The following is a 17,117-nucleotide window of genomic DNA, read 5'->3' as shown; positions in this document are numbered from 1 at the left end:
ACTTTTATTGAATTTATTATGTTATTAAGTTTTTCCCGACAGCTGTTATCTCATGGAAAATAATGAAATGAAATAATAATATTGTATATGAACACTTTTGCTAACTTGCTATTAGTAACTATATCTATAACAATATAAAAATCTATTCATTTCTATTACAGCTTAGCCAGCTCAGCTTCTTTTATAAAAGCCAACAGTCAGACAGATCAAGTGACCCTGCAGAGGGCTGAATCGCTCCGTGGTTCTGTTACTGACGCTGACGTTTTTGGTCCATTGAGTAATGTCAGGTAAGAGGGAAAAATAAGAATATTCTTTGGAGAAACTTACTTTACAATAATATAATTTAAATGAAAAAAATGTTTAATTTATGGTGGGAAAAATGTATTCCTTTCTTGCAGATTTGCTATCTTCGCTCTCGGTTCTAGTGCATATCCAAATTTCTGTGCTTTTGGTGGATATGTAGACAATCTCCTTGGAGAGCTTGGAGGAGAGAGATTGATGAAACTATCTAGAGGAGATGAAATGTGCGGTCAGGAACAAGCATTTAACAAATGGGCTCCTGAAGTCTTCACTGTTAGTGTCCAATTTTTTGATAAATATTTATATCTCTTAGTACATTTATGTAACTTAAAAAAAATTTTAAATTCTATAATAAAAAGATTTCCACTTAGAAAATATTTATACAATTAAAACTATATCTGTTTTATAGTTACTGTGTTAAGATTACTTGAGATAATATAATGCGTTGTGTTGTAAAATTAGAAATTATTTATTTTCTAATAAATCTTTTAAATAAACAGGTCGCTTGCGATACTTTCTGTTTGGACAACGATGTCAACTTTATTGGAGCTACACAAATTCTTCAAGCAGAAGCTATCAATGCTTCCACTGTTAGATTAGTAGAGTCACAGGAAGATGACATGATAAAAGGTATAATTTTTAGATAATATTTAAGTTTTTGTATTTTTAGCATCAAACTTAATGCTATATATATTTTTTACTTCTCTCATGAAAAAAAAATTTATTTCAGGAATCTTGCAGTCTCATAACAGGAAAGTGCAGAAATGTCCATTACTGGATAAACATAATTTACATGGCAAAGGAAGCACCAGAGCTACATTGTTGCTAGAGATAGATTCGGGTGAAAAACTTCAATATTTACCAGGCGATCATGTTGGTATATTTCCTTGTAATCGCTCTGAAATTGTTGAAGGTATAATATCTCACATGGACTGTTCAATTGATCCAGATCGCCCAATACAACTCCAAATGCTCAAGGAAACACACACAGCTGATGGTACATTTCAATAAAATAATTTTTATATACAGTTGAACTTTGATTTACCAGAATTTAATTCAGATTAAGAAAGGCAGGGATAGAAAAAAATAACATTTTTTCTTTAAAATTTAATTTAAATCCCTTAAAATTTTGATTAAAAAAATTAATTTGATTTGTAATAACTATGGGATCAATATTAAAATTAAATAGTTTATATGAAATTAACATTTCATCTAAATTATTTTACTAAATTCAATAAAGCCTTGTATTATGTACTGATTCATTTGTTTTATTCAATAAATTACTTAACATTTGTTTAAATATTTAGCCTTTAGCTTATTTTGTAAACATATTAACAGCATAACATAAGATAGTATGACCATTCCTAACTATCCCTGACCATCCATAATCATTTCTAACCACTTATTGTATTATAAATTGGTGAAAAGCCATAACTTTATGACTTACATTTTAAACCATTTCTTAAATTTTTAGATAATGATTACAAAGTTTTTATTTATATAAAATTACAAAAGATCAAACAGTTAAAATACTATTTAATTTTTTAGTCTAAATGTACATTTTCTACTCAAAATAATAGTATTGATGCCTATATTTGCTCTTTATTACACAAGTTAGTCGAGGTTTTACTGTAGATATATTATTTTCCCATTGTATAAATTATCGATTGATATAAGTTAAATTTTATAGGTGTAGTCCGTAATTGGATTCCTCATGAGAGGCTTCCAAGATTTTCGCTAAGGACATTGCTCACAAGGTTTTTGGATATCACAACACCACCATCACCAAACTTACTTCAATTCTTCGCAACATGTGCTTCAGATCCCAAGGATGCAGAAAAACTGAATCAATTAGCTACTGTAAGTTCCATTTTATTTTAATATTTCATTAATCAAGTCACCATTATAGTATGGATTGGACTTCGGGTGTCTTCAAAACATTTTGTTTCCTTCCCCAGTTGCTGTTCCTTGATAATGGTAATGAGGGTTCTTACAAAGAAAATAAATAAAAATAAAATTATAACAGTAAAATTTGTTGAATCCTCTCTTGAACTCTCTTTTTTTAATTTGGTTAGGTGAACTATTTTAAGAGGGGGTTATTCTTTCTCTGTAAAGTTTTTTTTGTTGTGACAAGCTAAAAAAGAAAATTTTTAAAGTTCTGAAACTGTCACCACCATCATGTCAGCATTTAACGATGTAGCATCCAAAATAAGTTAACTTTAACTCTTTTAAGTGCCATAGTATTTACAGAAGACAATTAAACACGATAGTAGCTTCATGGAACTGGGCCATAAAGTTAATAAAGCTTTACTTGCACTCGAGTAAAAAACAGTAGCTCACAAAACATGAGACAATACCTACTCCATCACAAGCTCTGTTTCTTCTATTCCTTTTGTCACTGCTTAGGAGATACAGTGCTTAAGTTGACAGATATGTTGCATCTGTAAGAATGAACGTATTCTATCTCTAATGAATCATTCAGTCTCAAATAAATATTTTCTATTTCTTTCTTACTACTTTAAAGTAATTGAATTTATCTTTTATTAAGTTAGGGGGATAACATATTCATGTGTACTAATGTAATAACTGCTAGTGTTCTTTATAACTGCTGACTGAAGTTTGATTGAAAGCAGTTCAGTTGTTTAAGAGGATCGAAATACCTTTGAAACAAACATATACTAAACAACATTTATTTAAAATCACTGTTTTGAATTAAAGGGACCCCTTAAAGCTTAAAGAAGAGGGGAGATTGAAGACTAATTACAATATCATCTCTCTAGCTGTGGTACATTATAAATCTAAAAATATAAAAAATACAACTTTTATACTATTAACAAAAAAAAATTTAATCAAATCATTGTTCTATAGACACCTCTGTAGATTTTTTTGGTTTAGAAAATTCTCTCAAAATATCTCTAGAATGATGTGTTGTTTTTTTTAAGTGAAATAAGGATTTTTTCTGACTTACAAGGTGTCACAGCTTAAGCAACGATATTTATTTATAATTTTTAAATTGATGAAATGAAAAACTGTGATTTTCACATCAATGGACTTGCTCAAGTTTCAATGTAAACAAGTCTCTTTTAATCACAAGATTTTTATTCATTATTAAAATAATAACAGGTTATTTTATCATTACATTATTTAATTGTTTAAAAATTAATTAAAACAAAATCAAAATATCCATCTAATTTATCAATTTATTTAATGTTAGGATTCTGCGGCCTATGAGGACTGGAGACATTTCAAATTCCCTAATATATTGGAGGTACTTCAGGAATTTCCTTCGGTTCGCCCACTGCCAGCTCTCCTAATTGCGCAATTGAAGCTTATACAACCCAGATTTTATAGTATCTCTTCATCCCCTGTTTTGTATAAGAATCAACTCCACCTAACTGTAGCTGTTGTTCAATATAGAACCCAAGGTACATAAATAACTATTTTTTATAATTCTTAAAAATGTTATTCATCTTTAAACTGATTTATGAAAATTATTGGGTTTTTCAGATGGAAAAGGTCCAGTTCACTATGGAGTTGCATCAAACTATCTGTATGATTTGAATGTGGGGGATAGTCTTTTTATGTTTGTTAGAAAGTGAGTATCTTTAATAATTTTAACTTCGCAGTTTTTTGTATATATTTTTCATCTACACCTGTTATTTTAGGGTAGTAAAAAAATTCACTTAATTAATAATTCAATAATTTATTAATATTATAAAATTGAATTCCTGATATCAGGAATAACATTAAGGTATTCTTTTATGTTTAATGTATTTTCAAGTTTTTTTATGAATAATTTTTCCTTAATTTTTCTTTTTATTGTATTTTTTTCTTTATCTTAATTTTTCTTTTTATTGTATTTTTTTCTTTATCTATTATCTTGACATCATCAAACTGATTTAATGGATGTGATTACTATTTATTATCTGCATAATTTTTGTAAAGATTTTGTAATGAATCACCAATATAAATCTTTCAGCCAAAGTAATTGATAGTTATTATTGATAGTATTCATTTTCTGCAGTGGATTTTAAAAATTGATAAAAGGTTTAGGTCAGATGATAAAATAAATTAATATTTTTTGTTTATATTAAAGGTTTGACAAAATCTGACATTTTATATTTATTCATTAGGAAATAAAACTAAAATTAAAATTTTAATACCTCCTCCATTGTTTTAATTAAATTCTGAAACATTTAAAAAAAAAAAAAAAAAGATTTATTGAATTTTGTAAATGAAGTGAATTATGAAGATATATCAAAGTATTGCTTCCTATACACATAAAAAAAAAAAGTGAATTGGATTTTACTATGACTAATTTAAAATTCATTATTTTGAAAAAGGAAATTTCACAAGTCTTTTTTTTTAATTTAATAAAGATAATATATTTTTTTATTATTATGAAATCATATATTAAATTTTATAAAGGTATCAAAATTCTGAACAGATTTGTACTGTACTTACTTGAGTACTGAGTAGCTGAGTACAATTATTTTGCTTGAACTCTAAATCTTTGAGTATAGAGTATAATAATCAATACTTAAAACATTTGATGAGTATAAGTAAAATTAGTTCATACTCAAATAAAACTTTAAGTATGAGTACAAGGAATTCACACTCAAGCCAGTTTTAATATGAGTATTTGTAATCAATACTCAAAAAAAATGTTGGTAAAGGTGGTAAAGGAATCGTTCAGTACTTTGAGTATATCTTTCTATTTTGGATACGGAATAATTACTTTATTTTCCTTTATACTCAGTAGTCATATACCTTTTATACAAACAATTTTTAAGTGAATTTTATTGGAACATGAAAAAAATGGATTACCAAATTTCTCAAAATTTTTGATCATATGGTATTTAAGTAAAAAAGTAATTGATTATAAGTATATGCACAATTTTTGAGTTTGATGTAATTAATTACAAAAACACTAATCATTTTAAACTTTGATGTAATCTGTTACACAAGTAATCATTCATTATATTGAGTTCTTGGATTTCACTTTTTACTCAAAATCATAAAAGTAAAATCAAGTACTCCCCAATCCTGGTGTGTACACTTAAATCACATTTTTTTAAGAATTACCATAAAGTAGAGAAATAGATATTTATTAGTATTTCCTATGCTTTGTAGGTCTCTACATCATGGATAAATTTATATGTTCATTTAATTTTATAATGACTTAATCTCTTAGTTTGCTAATGCAAATATTACTCCTACTTGTTACAGTGCTCCCAACTTCCACCTACCAAAAGATGAAACTTGTCCGATTATATTGGTAGGACCTGGTACTGGTGTAGCACCGTTCAGAGGGTTCTGGCAACACCGCTTAGCTCAAAGAAGTTTGAATGGTTCGTTTATTTCTCTTCATGCTCGTATTGACGTAATTCACCTGATACATTGTATTACATCAGTTTATTCGCTTTTTCTAGGTCCAGAGAAGTATGGAAAAATGTCATTATTTTTCGGTTGCAGACTGAAAAATTTAGATTTGTACCAACAGGAAAAAGAAGCAATGGTTAATGAGGGAATTTTGAAGAAAGTCTATTTAGCTCTTTCGAGGGAACAAAACATTCCAAAGGTATGTAATCTGTATAAATAGGTCTCAAAGTTATAATTACTAGAATTGGAATATATATAATAAAAAAAAGACTATATTTTGCTAATGAGTATTGTAGGTATTCCAGAGCCTCTGCCCCATGTCAATTTCTTAGTTATGTGTTGGCAATGGTAGGAAATATAGAAACGGAATCAATCATAAACATAGCTTGGTCACAGTAACATTTATGAGTTTTTCTATTTAAATTTTTTTTTTCCAGACTAAAAAGGTTTAATTTACTTTTATCACCTCTATAAATATTCAATTTTCAAACTGTAGCAGTTCATTATTAGTTTTGTCGCCATGAAATAAGCTATTCTCCCGAAGGTTAATATCAAAGACCTCAAGATAAGAAATTTTAATATGAAAATATTTTCACTCATATAATAATATTATTCATATTATAATACTAAGAGTATTCATAGATTTCCAATGTGAAAATTTGCAAGTTCATAGAAAACTGTAATCGAAATTTTGTCTCTTGAATAAGTCAAACAAGAGTCAATATACCATTAATAGTCATTTCTCCATTTATAACCTCTCATAATTCAGAGAAAAAAAGACAATCATCTAAAAAAAGAATGGATTTCAATGTTGTTCGATTAAATCTTTTATTTTTAAAGACTGCTCTACTCGAGATTAATAAATGTTCTAAAGGTTAGATAAGACTGGGGCTTATTCTGGGATTTCAGGAGTGGGGAGGATTTTTTGTGTTATGATCTGCTTGAGAGATTGTGATGTGTCATATATTCACCAATACTAGTTTTAAGTGAAAGTTTTGTAAGTAAGGCTTCCATGGAGGGTTGGAGTGGCAGTTTTCATACCAATTTCCACTTTTAGCCATTATTTCAATGCTGCTCGATTTAACTATTTCAACTAATGTTATTGTATATATACTATATTTAACTATCTCAAAACTTACTTTATTGAAATTTTAACTTTTTTCAGACATATGTCCAAGATTTATTGAAAGAAGATGCCAAAAATGTATATCAGCAACTGGTCGTTGAACGAGGTCACTTTTACGTCTGCGGTGATTGTACGATGGCAGAACATGTTTTCAAAACACTGAGACAGATCATTCAAGAAGAGGGCAAGATGTCAGATCAGGATGTCGATAACTACATGCTCAACATGAGGGTAATTAATTCTTATCAGGCAACATTTACTTTTTAGTTCTATCAATTATTTTTTTTAAATATAATTTAAAAATTGTTTTGAAAAATATAAATGTTTTATATAACTAATGATGACTAATAATTTTAATATCTCCAGCATTAAAATTTTGTTTTTTAATTTTTCTTCTAAAATACATCTCAATGTTTTGAGGACCTTCTCATCTTCAGGTCAATCTTACATTTCTTTAATATTAATTATGTATAAATTATCATGATAATTATCTATTTCTAATATCAAACAGTTTATAATAAGTAATAAATTATCCTAATAATAATTTTTTTATTAAAAAATTTTCTTCAATATTGTTTATAGTTATGGCTTACTTATTTAAACAATTTTTTTTTTTTTATTAAAAAACCATTTCCATTGTTAGGACGTTTGGAAGTCTGAAAGTTCTCTAGACGCTGATTCTTTAAATTTCCATTTTCTTATAAAAGGCTATAGACTTATGTATTTTATTCAACCACTTCAGCAAGTGAAATCTTTTTTTGCCAATATTCTATGGGATAAAGATGTTACTGAGATTTCTCAGGTTTGGAAATCTTATTAATATTGATAACTTTTTGCTATGCTGGAAAAATTTTGTTTTATTTGTTCTATTTTTGCGTTGAATCAATATCCAATTCTACCTTATCTCATTCATATTGATATTGTTACAATTTAAAAACTAATATCATAAAGTAAATTTCTTTTCTATCATAAATATATTTCTTTTCTATCGTAAATATATTTTCTATCATATTTAAGTTTTTCATACTAGTTGTGGGATGATTTGCTTCATTTTCATGATATTACAATTCTTTAGTGTTAAATACATTGTTATTAAATTTACTGAGAGCAATTTATCAACCTATTGATAAAGGTATTTATTAAACAAAAAAAAAAAGATATAACCTGTAGAATCGTGACAATCTTCCAATAATTATTTCTAGCATTTATAATTATTTTAGTAAATAATTATTATGATTACTATTTTTTTATGTCTCAGTTTTTATAATAGTTTGGTTCTGAATGTTAGCAACCATTAATTTTGAAATAAATATGAACAAAATGCAAAGGCGAGAAAATAAGTTACTGAAATATATTTTAGAAGAAAAATGAAAATAGAGAAAAGCTAAAAATGTGTTAAAATTATGAATATTCATCAAATGTCTGTAACTCATGTGAACAAATGTTATAAGTTATCTTCCATATGGTATATTTACTCTTAAATCAGAAAACCTGCTTCCATAATTTTGTTTTATTCTATTGACCACTTATCCTGTAAATATTACTAAGCAGATATATATATTTGCTCTAAGAAAAAGAAAAAAAAATTAATTTAATGCATTATTTTACTTAATTCTTTTACATTTCCATGAAATCATTTCTACCTCCCCCCTTTATTATAAATAAATCTATGTCTTTATTGATAATTAATATTTAGCCTTTACCTTTTACTTCAAACATTGCCAATGGTTTTTGAGGTAACTTTTTTTTTAATGGTTATTACTGTTGCAATGCTATAATCTATGTTGCTTTTCTGAAATGGCGTGTATAGATACAGATATACAAAGCATCAATTTTAAATGTTGTTTGTTGATATGTTTGATTTGCCTAATTTTATTTTATTTAAATTTCATATCAATTTGCTTCAAATCTTAGGCCAGGACTTGTTTTGCATTAATTGCTGATGCATTTTAATGTTTTGTTTTAAAATGTATGATCTATCTTTTATTTTTTGCTAATTTTTTTTAATATTAAATATTTGGCTTATGTTTAATTTATTTATTTTTTCATATACATTTTTTGTGCTTTCATGCATTAATGTCATATTTGGTCTGCATGTTTTGGTCTTTGACATATTCATTTCATATAACATAAATTAAACTTCTTTTTTTTTTCAGGACGAAAATCGATACCATGAAGATATTTTCGGTATAACATTGAGGACTGCCGAGGTCCATACACGATCCCTCGAGTCTGCAAGAATCAGGTTGGCTTCGCAAGGACAGCCTTAGCAGCGGAAATGCAGTAGCCCTTTCAACCTGGCTACTGGGCTGATACATTCCATTAGGTCCTTTCTCAATAATTAATTATCTATGCCTTGATTATATCTTGTTATAATTCTTCTATTATATATCTATGTGACCCTACTCCAAAATATCAACCTTCTCCTGTTTATTTGTAGGTCTCCTACTTTAGATAGACTGTTGAAATGGGAAACTGCTTTGAGAGAAGTCTGTAACACTTTAAGTCTGCCTAAATTAACCAATCTTGAGCAATCAAATAAATCAAAACCATTGATATAATATAAATATTTTGTGATTTTTGGCTGTTTAATATGTCTTGAAAATTTCTATAATTTATTTGTTATAAAATTAAAAAAAAGAAAGAAATGTTTGCTTCTTTGTTTATCTGCTAATACTTCATTTATTTTACAAACCTGCAGTTTTTGTCTGCATCAGTACTGTTATATGCTGGCATTTTATATATTTATTATTATTATTATTATTATTATTATTTTAGATTGAATTAAATTTAAATTAAATTAATTAAATCTGTATTAAAATTTCATTAAACAGGGAATCGCTACTTTGAGGTTAATTGAAATTAACCTTGAAGTAATTCAATAATCTTTTATTATTAGTTCATCTTTTAGTTATTCTCCTTAGTCATCATTCAAAATGTTCATTATTAGTTACTTGTAAGATTGATTTTTTATTTATTCAATCTTATTTTATTGTTTTAAAATAAAAAAACCAGAATTTATAATGGGATTATAATTACTCAGTACTTATTTAGAAATTTGAATATTTAAAAAATTATTTTACAATTAAAAAAAAAATCTGTATCGAACATGAAGTTTAAATAATTAGCATAAAAAATAAGAAATTATTTTTTTTAAAATACAATAGATTAATAAATTTACAATTTTAATATTTATGATACACTGGATGTTACTTATGACAACCTCGGATAAAACGACCTGTTGGTTATAATAACCAATGTTTCCTGATTTTCTGAGGATTACCAATTTACTTTTTATTAACATACATCGCAACCATGGTTATAACAATTGATTGCAAATAAAGCAATCATGATCCAAATAAATCAATTTATTAGTGTTTGGTAGCAATCAAAGATTTATAAAAAATTATTATTTCACATTTGCATGATGTGTATATTCATTAGTTATAATGATGATCGGCTATAATAACCGAATATGCTTGGTCCTTCAGAGGTTATTATAAATGATATCCAATGTATGTTTATGAATATATTTGATTCTTGTTGTTAAGATTTTTTTTTTTTTTCAAAATTGTCTTATGTCTCATCAGTATAATAATGTATTGGAAAGTTATAGCTGAATTATCAGCACATCTTTGGATTTGTTTTAGGAATAACTTTGCAATTTCAATCAATATATTATAAATTATTCTGACGTAGGAAAGATAGAGTTCTGTAGATAAATAATTCAATTATCTGGTACTAAAGTTGTAATGTATTTCTCAAAACAATAAGAAAACAGAGGCCATTCCTCAAAGAATCATAAAACTAATAGATTCATTAAGGATTTGAAAATAGACAGGCTGCCAGATAACATTCAAGCTGTCACCAAATGAATTATTTTTATTTTATTGTTTAATTATACACTGTAAATACATTTTTGTATAAAGTTCCAATAATTCATAATAATGGTAAGGCAAAGTACATATCCAAAATGTCCTTTGATTCAATTAGAGCTAGCACTTATAAACTTGTATATATATCATTGTGAGTTTATTAAGGAATGTATTTAATGATAAGAGTTACAATTTCGAATTGCCTATCCTACATGTTATATTTCTGCAATCAAGCAGTTTAGGCATAATTGCCATTAATATAAAACATAAAATTAAATTAAACATAACAGCTATGAAATAATCTTTAAATGTTTACAATTTTTGAGATCCATAAATTGCATATCTCTAAGTCAATTGTGTATTTTTGTATACATTTTTAATATCATTATTATTTTATTTTTGTATTCATCTTTAATATCATTACTTTATCAGTTTTATCTGTTGTATTTTATATTCAAACTCCTGGCTTATAATTTTGATTTAGCTTACTGAAACTCCATTCTATTCTGGGCAATACTTTTAAAACTTAAACTATAAAAAAAAAAAAGCTGATCAGCTGATGTGGATAATGTGTTTTATATTTCAAGAACATTGATTTATTTTTTACTTCTAATTTTCATTAAAAAAAAAAAAATGTAAAAAGACTTATTTAAATTAATCTATAAAAACATTTGTGATCAAAATTTCCGCTTGATAGTTTAATATTAGGGTTTGTAGAATCATGGCATATGAATTCAGGCTTCTAGCTATTTTCTTATATATTTACTAATTGAAAGCAATCGGATATCATGTAAAATATATTTTCTTAATTATTAATAAGTATTATTCTTCCAACTGTACATATTTACAACAATTTTAAAACTACAACAAATTATCTAGCTTAAAAAAAAGTATTGCTTGAGAAAATAAATAATATTTAGCAGTTATTCATTGACTCATTGATCAGTGATGTCAGATTAATATGGATAAAATTCTGTTAATTCGGTAAGTTTTTTTATTAAATCTACAATTATTAAACTCTGTTAAAATAAGTGAAAATAACTTATAGATAGAGGGGGGATATGACCGGAATTGTCTTTCTTTACCACAATGAATAAAAATAAGTAGTTTTGTTGTTATTAATAACTAATAACTAATTTCTTGTAAGATTTTTGACATGCAAGAAGGGAAAAATAGAATTAAAGTGGTTGTTATTCTGTGTAAAATCTTGTTTAGCCCCCTCCCTCCCCCCAGTGTGATGAAGGGGCCCTATCTAAGATTTTACATTCCAGGCCTCGGGTAATTCTTGCTAGGACATTCTATGGGTAAAGTTGTTTGTCAAATTTTTCATGTAATCTAAAATACAATATTATAATGCATTGTTAGAACCAAAATAAAGCTGGATAGAGGAAATAATTAAATGTAAGCAAATCAAATGATTTGAACAAAAATTATTTATTGTATTATGGAAATGTTTTTTTTAAAGGAACTAGATTTAAGCATTTAAATTCTGTATTATTACAAATAAATTTTAAAAATTACTGAAATTAAGATAAAACCATATACCTATTTGTAAAAATTCAAATTAAAAAAATCTGCACTTATATTTTAATTTGCTCGACAAGACTTGCTGTTTAGTCCCACTATAACATTGTATGACACCAGATGAAATCAAGGGATTAGAAGTGCTTTTACATAGCCTCCTTATTATATCACAGCATTCAATTACAAAAATTCATTATTCAATAAAAATTAACTAATAAGTGAGCATTATAAATTAAGATCACTAATGGTGCTGTAGTCCCCTGAGGCTAGAGGTTCCCAAAGCGGATGTGTTGCGGAACCCTGGGGTATCCCAAGCGTATGCTAGGGGTGTCGAAAGCAGACGACACTGTCTCGAAATATTACAAAAACAAAAATAAAATCGAGATGGAAATGCTCCTCATACACTCAGCACCTACATAATGTACTTAATTAAGATTAATTAAGCAAGGATGAAATTTTAATAATTTAACTTATTATGCATAATTTATTTACAAAATCAAAACAAAAGGTTACTGAAAAAATTTCATTTATGAGATCCTTAAACTGTTATTTTTATCTTCCATATTGTTGAATTAGAAATCTGACATCACTGTGTATGATTTCTGAGAAATAGTTTTCAGGAGCTTTTGAAAATTTTGACAAACGTAGGAAATAAAAATTCTAGTTACATAATAATGCAAGAAGAAAAAAGAAAAAAACAAAAAAGAACTGACTATATTTTAAGAAATATATGATTGGTTGTATATTATACAGAAAGTATATAACATTATTTAAAAAGTATTTTTGTATATTAAATTATTTTATAAGTTATTAGTTGTTGTTCACATTAATTCCATACTTGATAGATATTTATTTGAGCGAAAACGTAAGCGCAAAACTGTATTATTCCCTTCTATAAACTGTCAGTTTGATTTTGCTTAAATGAACATTCCAAATCTGTTAACCTTCATTTTCATTAACTGTTGGCATGAAAATAAAATATGATTCCTAAATTATACATGAGTAAATTGCTTGTTAACTGGTAGAATAAAATACAGAAGTTTAAATGTATTTAAAAAAAACTATTACAAATATTTAAACTTTCCTTCCTTCTTCTGAAATACTTTTTACTTTATTTGTGAATTATAATACATTTTCCATATATAAATAACTTTTAAGCATTGATATACTATTTAATTGCTCACGTATGTATTTCTATCATTCTTATGTCCACTTATAGTAAGTAAAATACCTTATTAAATATGTTGTTATTTTTTTTCATAATACCAAATTTTATAAAATAGTTTTGTAAATTCAAGAAAATTCAATTTGAATATATGATGGATTTTTCAACTTATTATCAATTTTACCTACAAAAACAGGTATACCAGCAATCATGGTTGTTCCCAGAGGGGGGCAGCTACCTCCACTAGAAGTGAAAAAAATTATTAATTTATTAAAAATTTTTTTTTTTAAAGCAAATACTAATTATAATAACAAAAAGCGTTGTGGCTTTCTTAAAATTATAGAAAAAAATATTTTCTTAAAATTTTACTATGGCTTGCCCCCACCTAGTTTTGATCCTGGGTACACCCTTGCCAATAATATATCAATATAGTATTTACATCTTTCTTAAATAAGAAAATAACTTTAACAAAATATTATTACAGAAACAATTAACATAAAAAAAAAAATATGATAATTCTGTTTTATAGAGATGTTTTTTTGATTTATCTTAGGTGATAAATCACCTAAATGAAAAATAAAAGGCCTAAGGAACCATTAGGCGGTACAACTTGGTTGGATGACTTTATTAGATTGGTGGTGATGTTGGATCATGTCATCTATGAATAGCCAAATTACAAGTTGAACAACTATATTGGCCGACATTCTTTGAGAACCTCTTTTCATAATTTATTTCTTGTAACAACAGGAAAAAAGTCCTAATATAATGAGAGATTACACATTGGATATAATAAATAACTAATAAACAGATATAACAAAACTAAAACAAACCAATAAAAATTAACTTAATGAAAAACAAATTCTAACTAAATTTAAAGAACTTTAAAGCATAAAAATAATTTAAACATTCATAGAACTTAAACTTAGGGATATGAAAAGATGTTGCCTTTCTATCTTTTAAATTTTTTTATTTTACTAGCTACTGGTTGCTGTCTTTAGATCTTCATCATCCTAAAATCACAAAAATAATAATTAATAATAATATTAACACAAAATAAAATAAATAATAATGATCAATATTGACAATTTTATTTATATTAATGATTGTCATTTTACCCTCAAGAAAGTTTAAAGACCAAAACCCGTTGCTAAGCAAGCATCTTTTTCTTTTTCTTTCTTTTTTTATTTTCTCTATCCTGTAACTTCAAAAACAGAATAAGTAGGATGATCTCTTATTGAATCTGCCAAGAACAGAACTATGCGTGAAGTCAAGAAGTAGGCCATGGATAGAAGGGATAAGAAGAAGAACGGATAAGGGCTGCCTCAACACCATGAGGCATATGGGTTGATTAAAGTAGAACAATATTTTATAAGTTTAACTTCATATTCTTTTTGAAATATTTTTAATGAAAAAATCCTACATATATACTTGATAAATGAACTGCTACTTTTATTTAATGATTCATTATTTTTATTGTGTAATTAGGGTGAACTAGAGTAATTGTCTAAATGAGGTGAATATTTAGGTATTACAGTAACTAACGACTTGTTTGTAAGAACAGTGTTTCCACTAACCTTAAAAAAGCACTTCCATGATTTGCATCGCAGGGAAGCGTATATACATCCAAAAAAATTGAATGTTTAACTCTAACCTCATAAAAGGAACTCACAATTATTTTTATGGTCCCCATTGTTTTACCAATCTGTTCCATTTTCATTCTTTTTCCACATTTACTTCTCTTGAAAATGCTTTGAATATTATTCAAACTGAAGGGCATTTACAAATTTGACCCTAGTGAGTACTAATGAGGTTGTTTATAAAAAATAATAATTAGTGTAACTTCAATATCTCTTATGGTAATAAAATACACATTAATTTATCTAAATTATGGGGAGAGAGGGAGAGTAAGTATAACTAAAATTAATGCCACAAATGAGGAATGAAAATTATCTATTCAATTTTTAAGTCGTAATTATCCCAGTTCACTCTGTAGTTGTGATGAATGGTATTTAAGATTTGAAGAGTTACATTCCTTGTCAAACTTGATCATTTACAATGCTATGAAATTATGATCTATCTTATGCCAAACTTCATTGCTTATATACTCACTCATTAATATACTCCTTGCTCATAAATAACATAAATTCTATAAATCATTTTAAATTCTATAAATTCATTTCATCTAACAGTTGTAAAGCTCTTATACCCATATTTTCTTTGTTTTAAATTGTCATTTTTTAAATAATAAAGTAATACATATTTTGGGTTTGGAATAGTTACTTTGCACCTGAATTGAATTACACAATCCATTATTTTTTTTTTTGTCACTTAGGGGTGTCTATTTCTTGTATTAAGTTCCAAATAACTATTGGTGACATTTTAAATAATAATCAGAAGCTAAAACTTGAATCATCCTGATTTTCAATAATTAATTTTCCGGTAAATATTTACTTTAGTTCCTCCAAAAAAGTGGCAAACTATTATTACTACATACTGTACTTTGATAACCTGAAGGTACTCGAAAAGTGGTGTAAGTGATAGATTCCCTCACCATCTAAAAATGAATTTCCTACTACTTCAACAGGGAATTTTTCCCCCTAGAGGAAGTTCTTATTCGAAAACCATCTAAAGGAAACCAGAGCAAATAGTCTAATCAAGTTGATCCAATAATTTCAGGAGAATCTTTGAATTGATATCCAAAGAGTAGATCAAGGGTTAAATATCAAACCCCAGAATTTTACCCATGGGAAAAATGAAGGAATACAGATAAATCAATACAGATGAGACTTATGTATTAAAGATGTATTGAAGAGAAAATGATATGTTTTAAGTAGCAAACAGATCATAAAAAATAATTAAAATGTCTTAATTTTTAACTGATTGTTTTGTGCCTCACCTCAGTTAATTACTCTTTTAAATAACTATACTATTTTAATTAATAGGAGGTTAGTCTTTATAAAATTTAGAGTTGAAATGTGTTTGGTGATTAATTTAATACTGTACTTATTTTAAATGTACTTATGTTTAATATTGTCCAGTTTTGTTCCTATGGAGCACAAAATGATATATGCTTTCATTTCTTATTTCTTTTTCTTTTTTGCCTTTTTTTTTATGATTCTATTGATTTTTTTCAAATTATTAGTTATTATTTCTCAATTTCGTTTTCTTTAAGTAAAACAATGTTGTCACAGTAAAAATTGAATTATTTGTTTTATAGTTAATACAAACTTTGTTTTACCTTGTTTCTGTTTAACTTAACTACTATTTATTATATGAAATATTCTAGTTGAAAGTGGTGTAAGCTTATTTTTTATTTATTGAAATATTCAAAGATTTGAGTCAGTATTTATTTAAAAATATTGAGATATATTAATTAATTCAGTTAATGTTTTTAAAACTTTTTAAATTTAATCATGCAGCAATATTTATTGCTAATTAGTTCTAATTTTAATAGACATTTAATTATTAATTACAATTAATAAAATATACGAAAATCGAAACAAAAAAACACCTTTGTTGTTCTATGAAATAATTTATTATTCATGAGGTTCAGTACTACTACTTCAAAAAATATTTCAGATCTGATATGGATGTATAAAATGTTAGAAAAAAGGTGAAAAATAAAAATGTTCAATTGTTCAAATTAATAAAGTTTATCATTTATTGGAAATTAATACTTTATAAACAAATTAAAAAATATCTATATATGAGGTCACCTTCTTATAAATTTATGAAGGGTTAATTT

The 17,117-nt window shown here is 26.4% G+C and overlaps 1 protein-coding gene across 1 annotated transcript in view; it reads left to right on the top strand.

The window, feature by feature from the left end:
- The window catches only part of Nos (Nitric oxide synthase), a gene marked incomplete in the record, with an annotated part of 116,843 nt that extends 105,725 nt beyond the window's left edge, over window positions 1–11,118 (top strand). Inside the window, 11 exon segments of the mRNA XM_067045864.1 lie at window positions 162–287; window positions 399–573; window positions 801–930; window positions 1,031–1,297; window positions 1,991–2,160; window positions 3,515–3,725; window positions 3,808–3,895; window positions 5,530–5,651; window positions 5,733–5,881; window positions 6,848–7,039; window positions 8,965–11,118. Of these exon segments, the coding sequence (XP_066901965.1) occupies window positions 162–287; window positions 399–573; window positions 801–930; window positions 1,031–1,297; window positions 1,991–2,160; window positions 3,515–3,725; window positions 3,808–3,895; window positions 5,530–5,651; window positions 5,733–5,881; window positions 6,848–7,039; window positions 8,965–9,078 (1,744 nt within the window).
- Window positions 11,119–17,117: the final 5,999 nt, after the last annotated feature.

Source organism: Halyomorpha halys, unplaced genomic scaffold, assembly GCF_000696795.3.
Source record: "Halyomorpha halys isolate HHAL.00 unplaced genomic scaffold, Hhal_1.1 Scaffold10.1, whole genome shotgun sequence".
NCBI lineage: Eukaryota > Metazoa > Arthropoda > Insecta > Hemiptera > Pentatomidae > Halyomorpha > Halyomorpha halys.
Note: the sequence above shows the minus strand (reverse complement) of the source record. Positions and strands in the feature narration are given on the sequence as shown.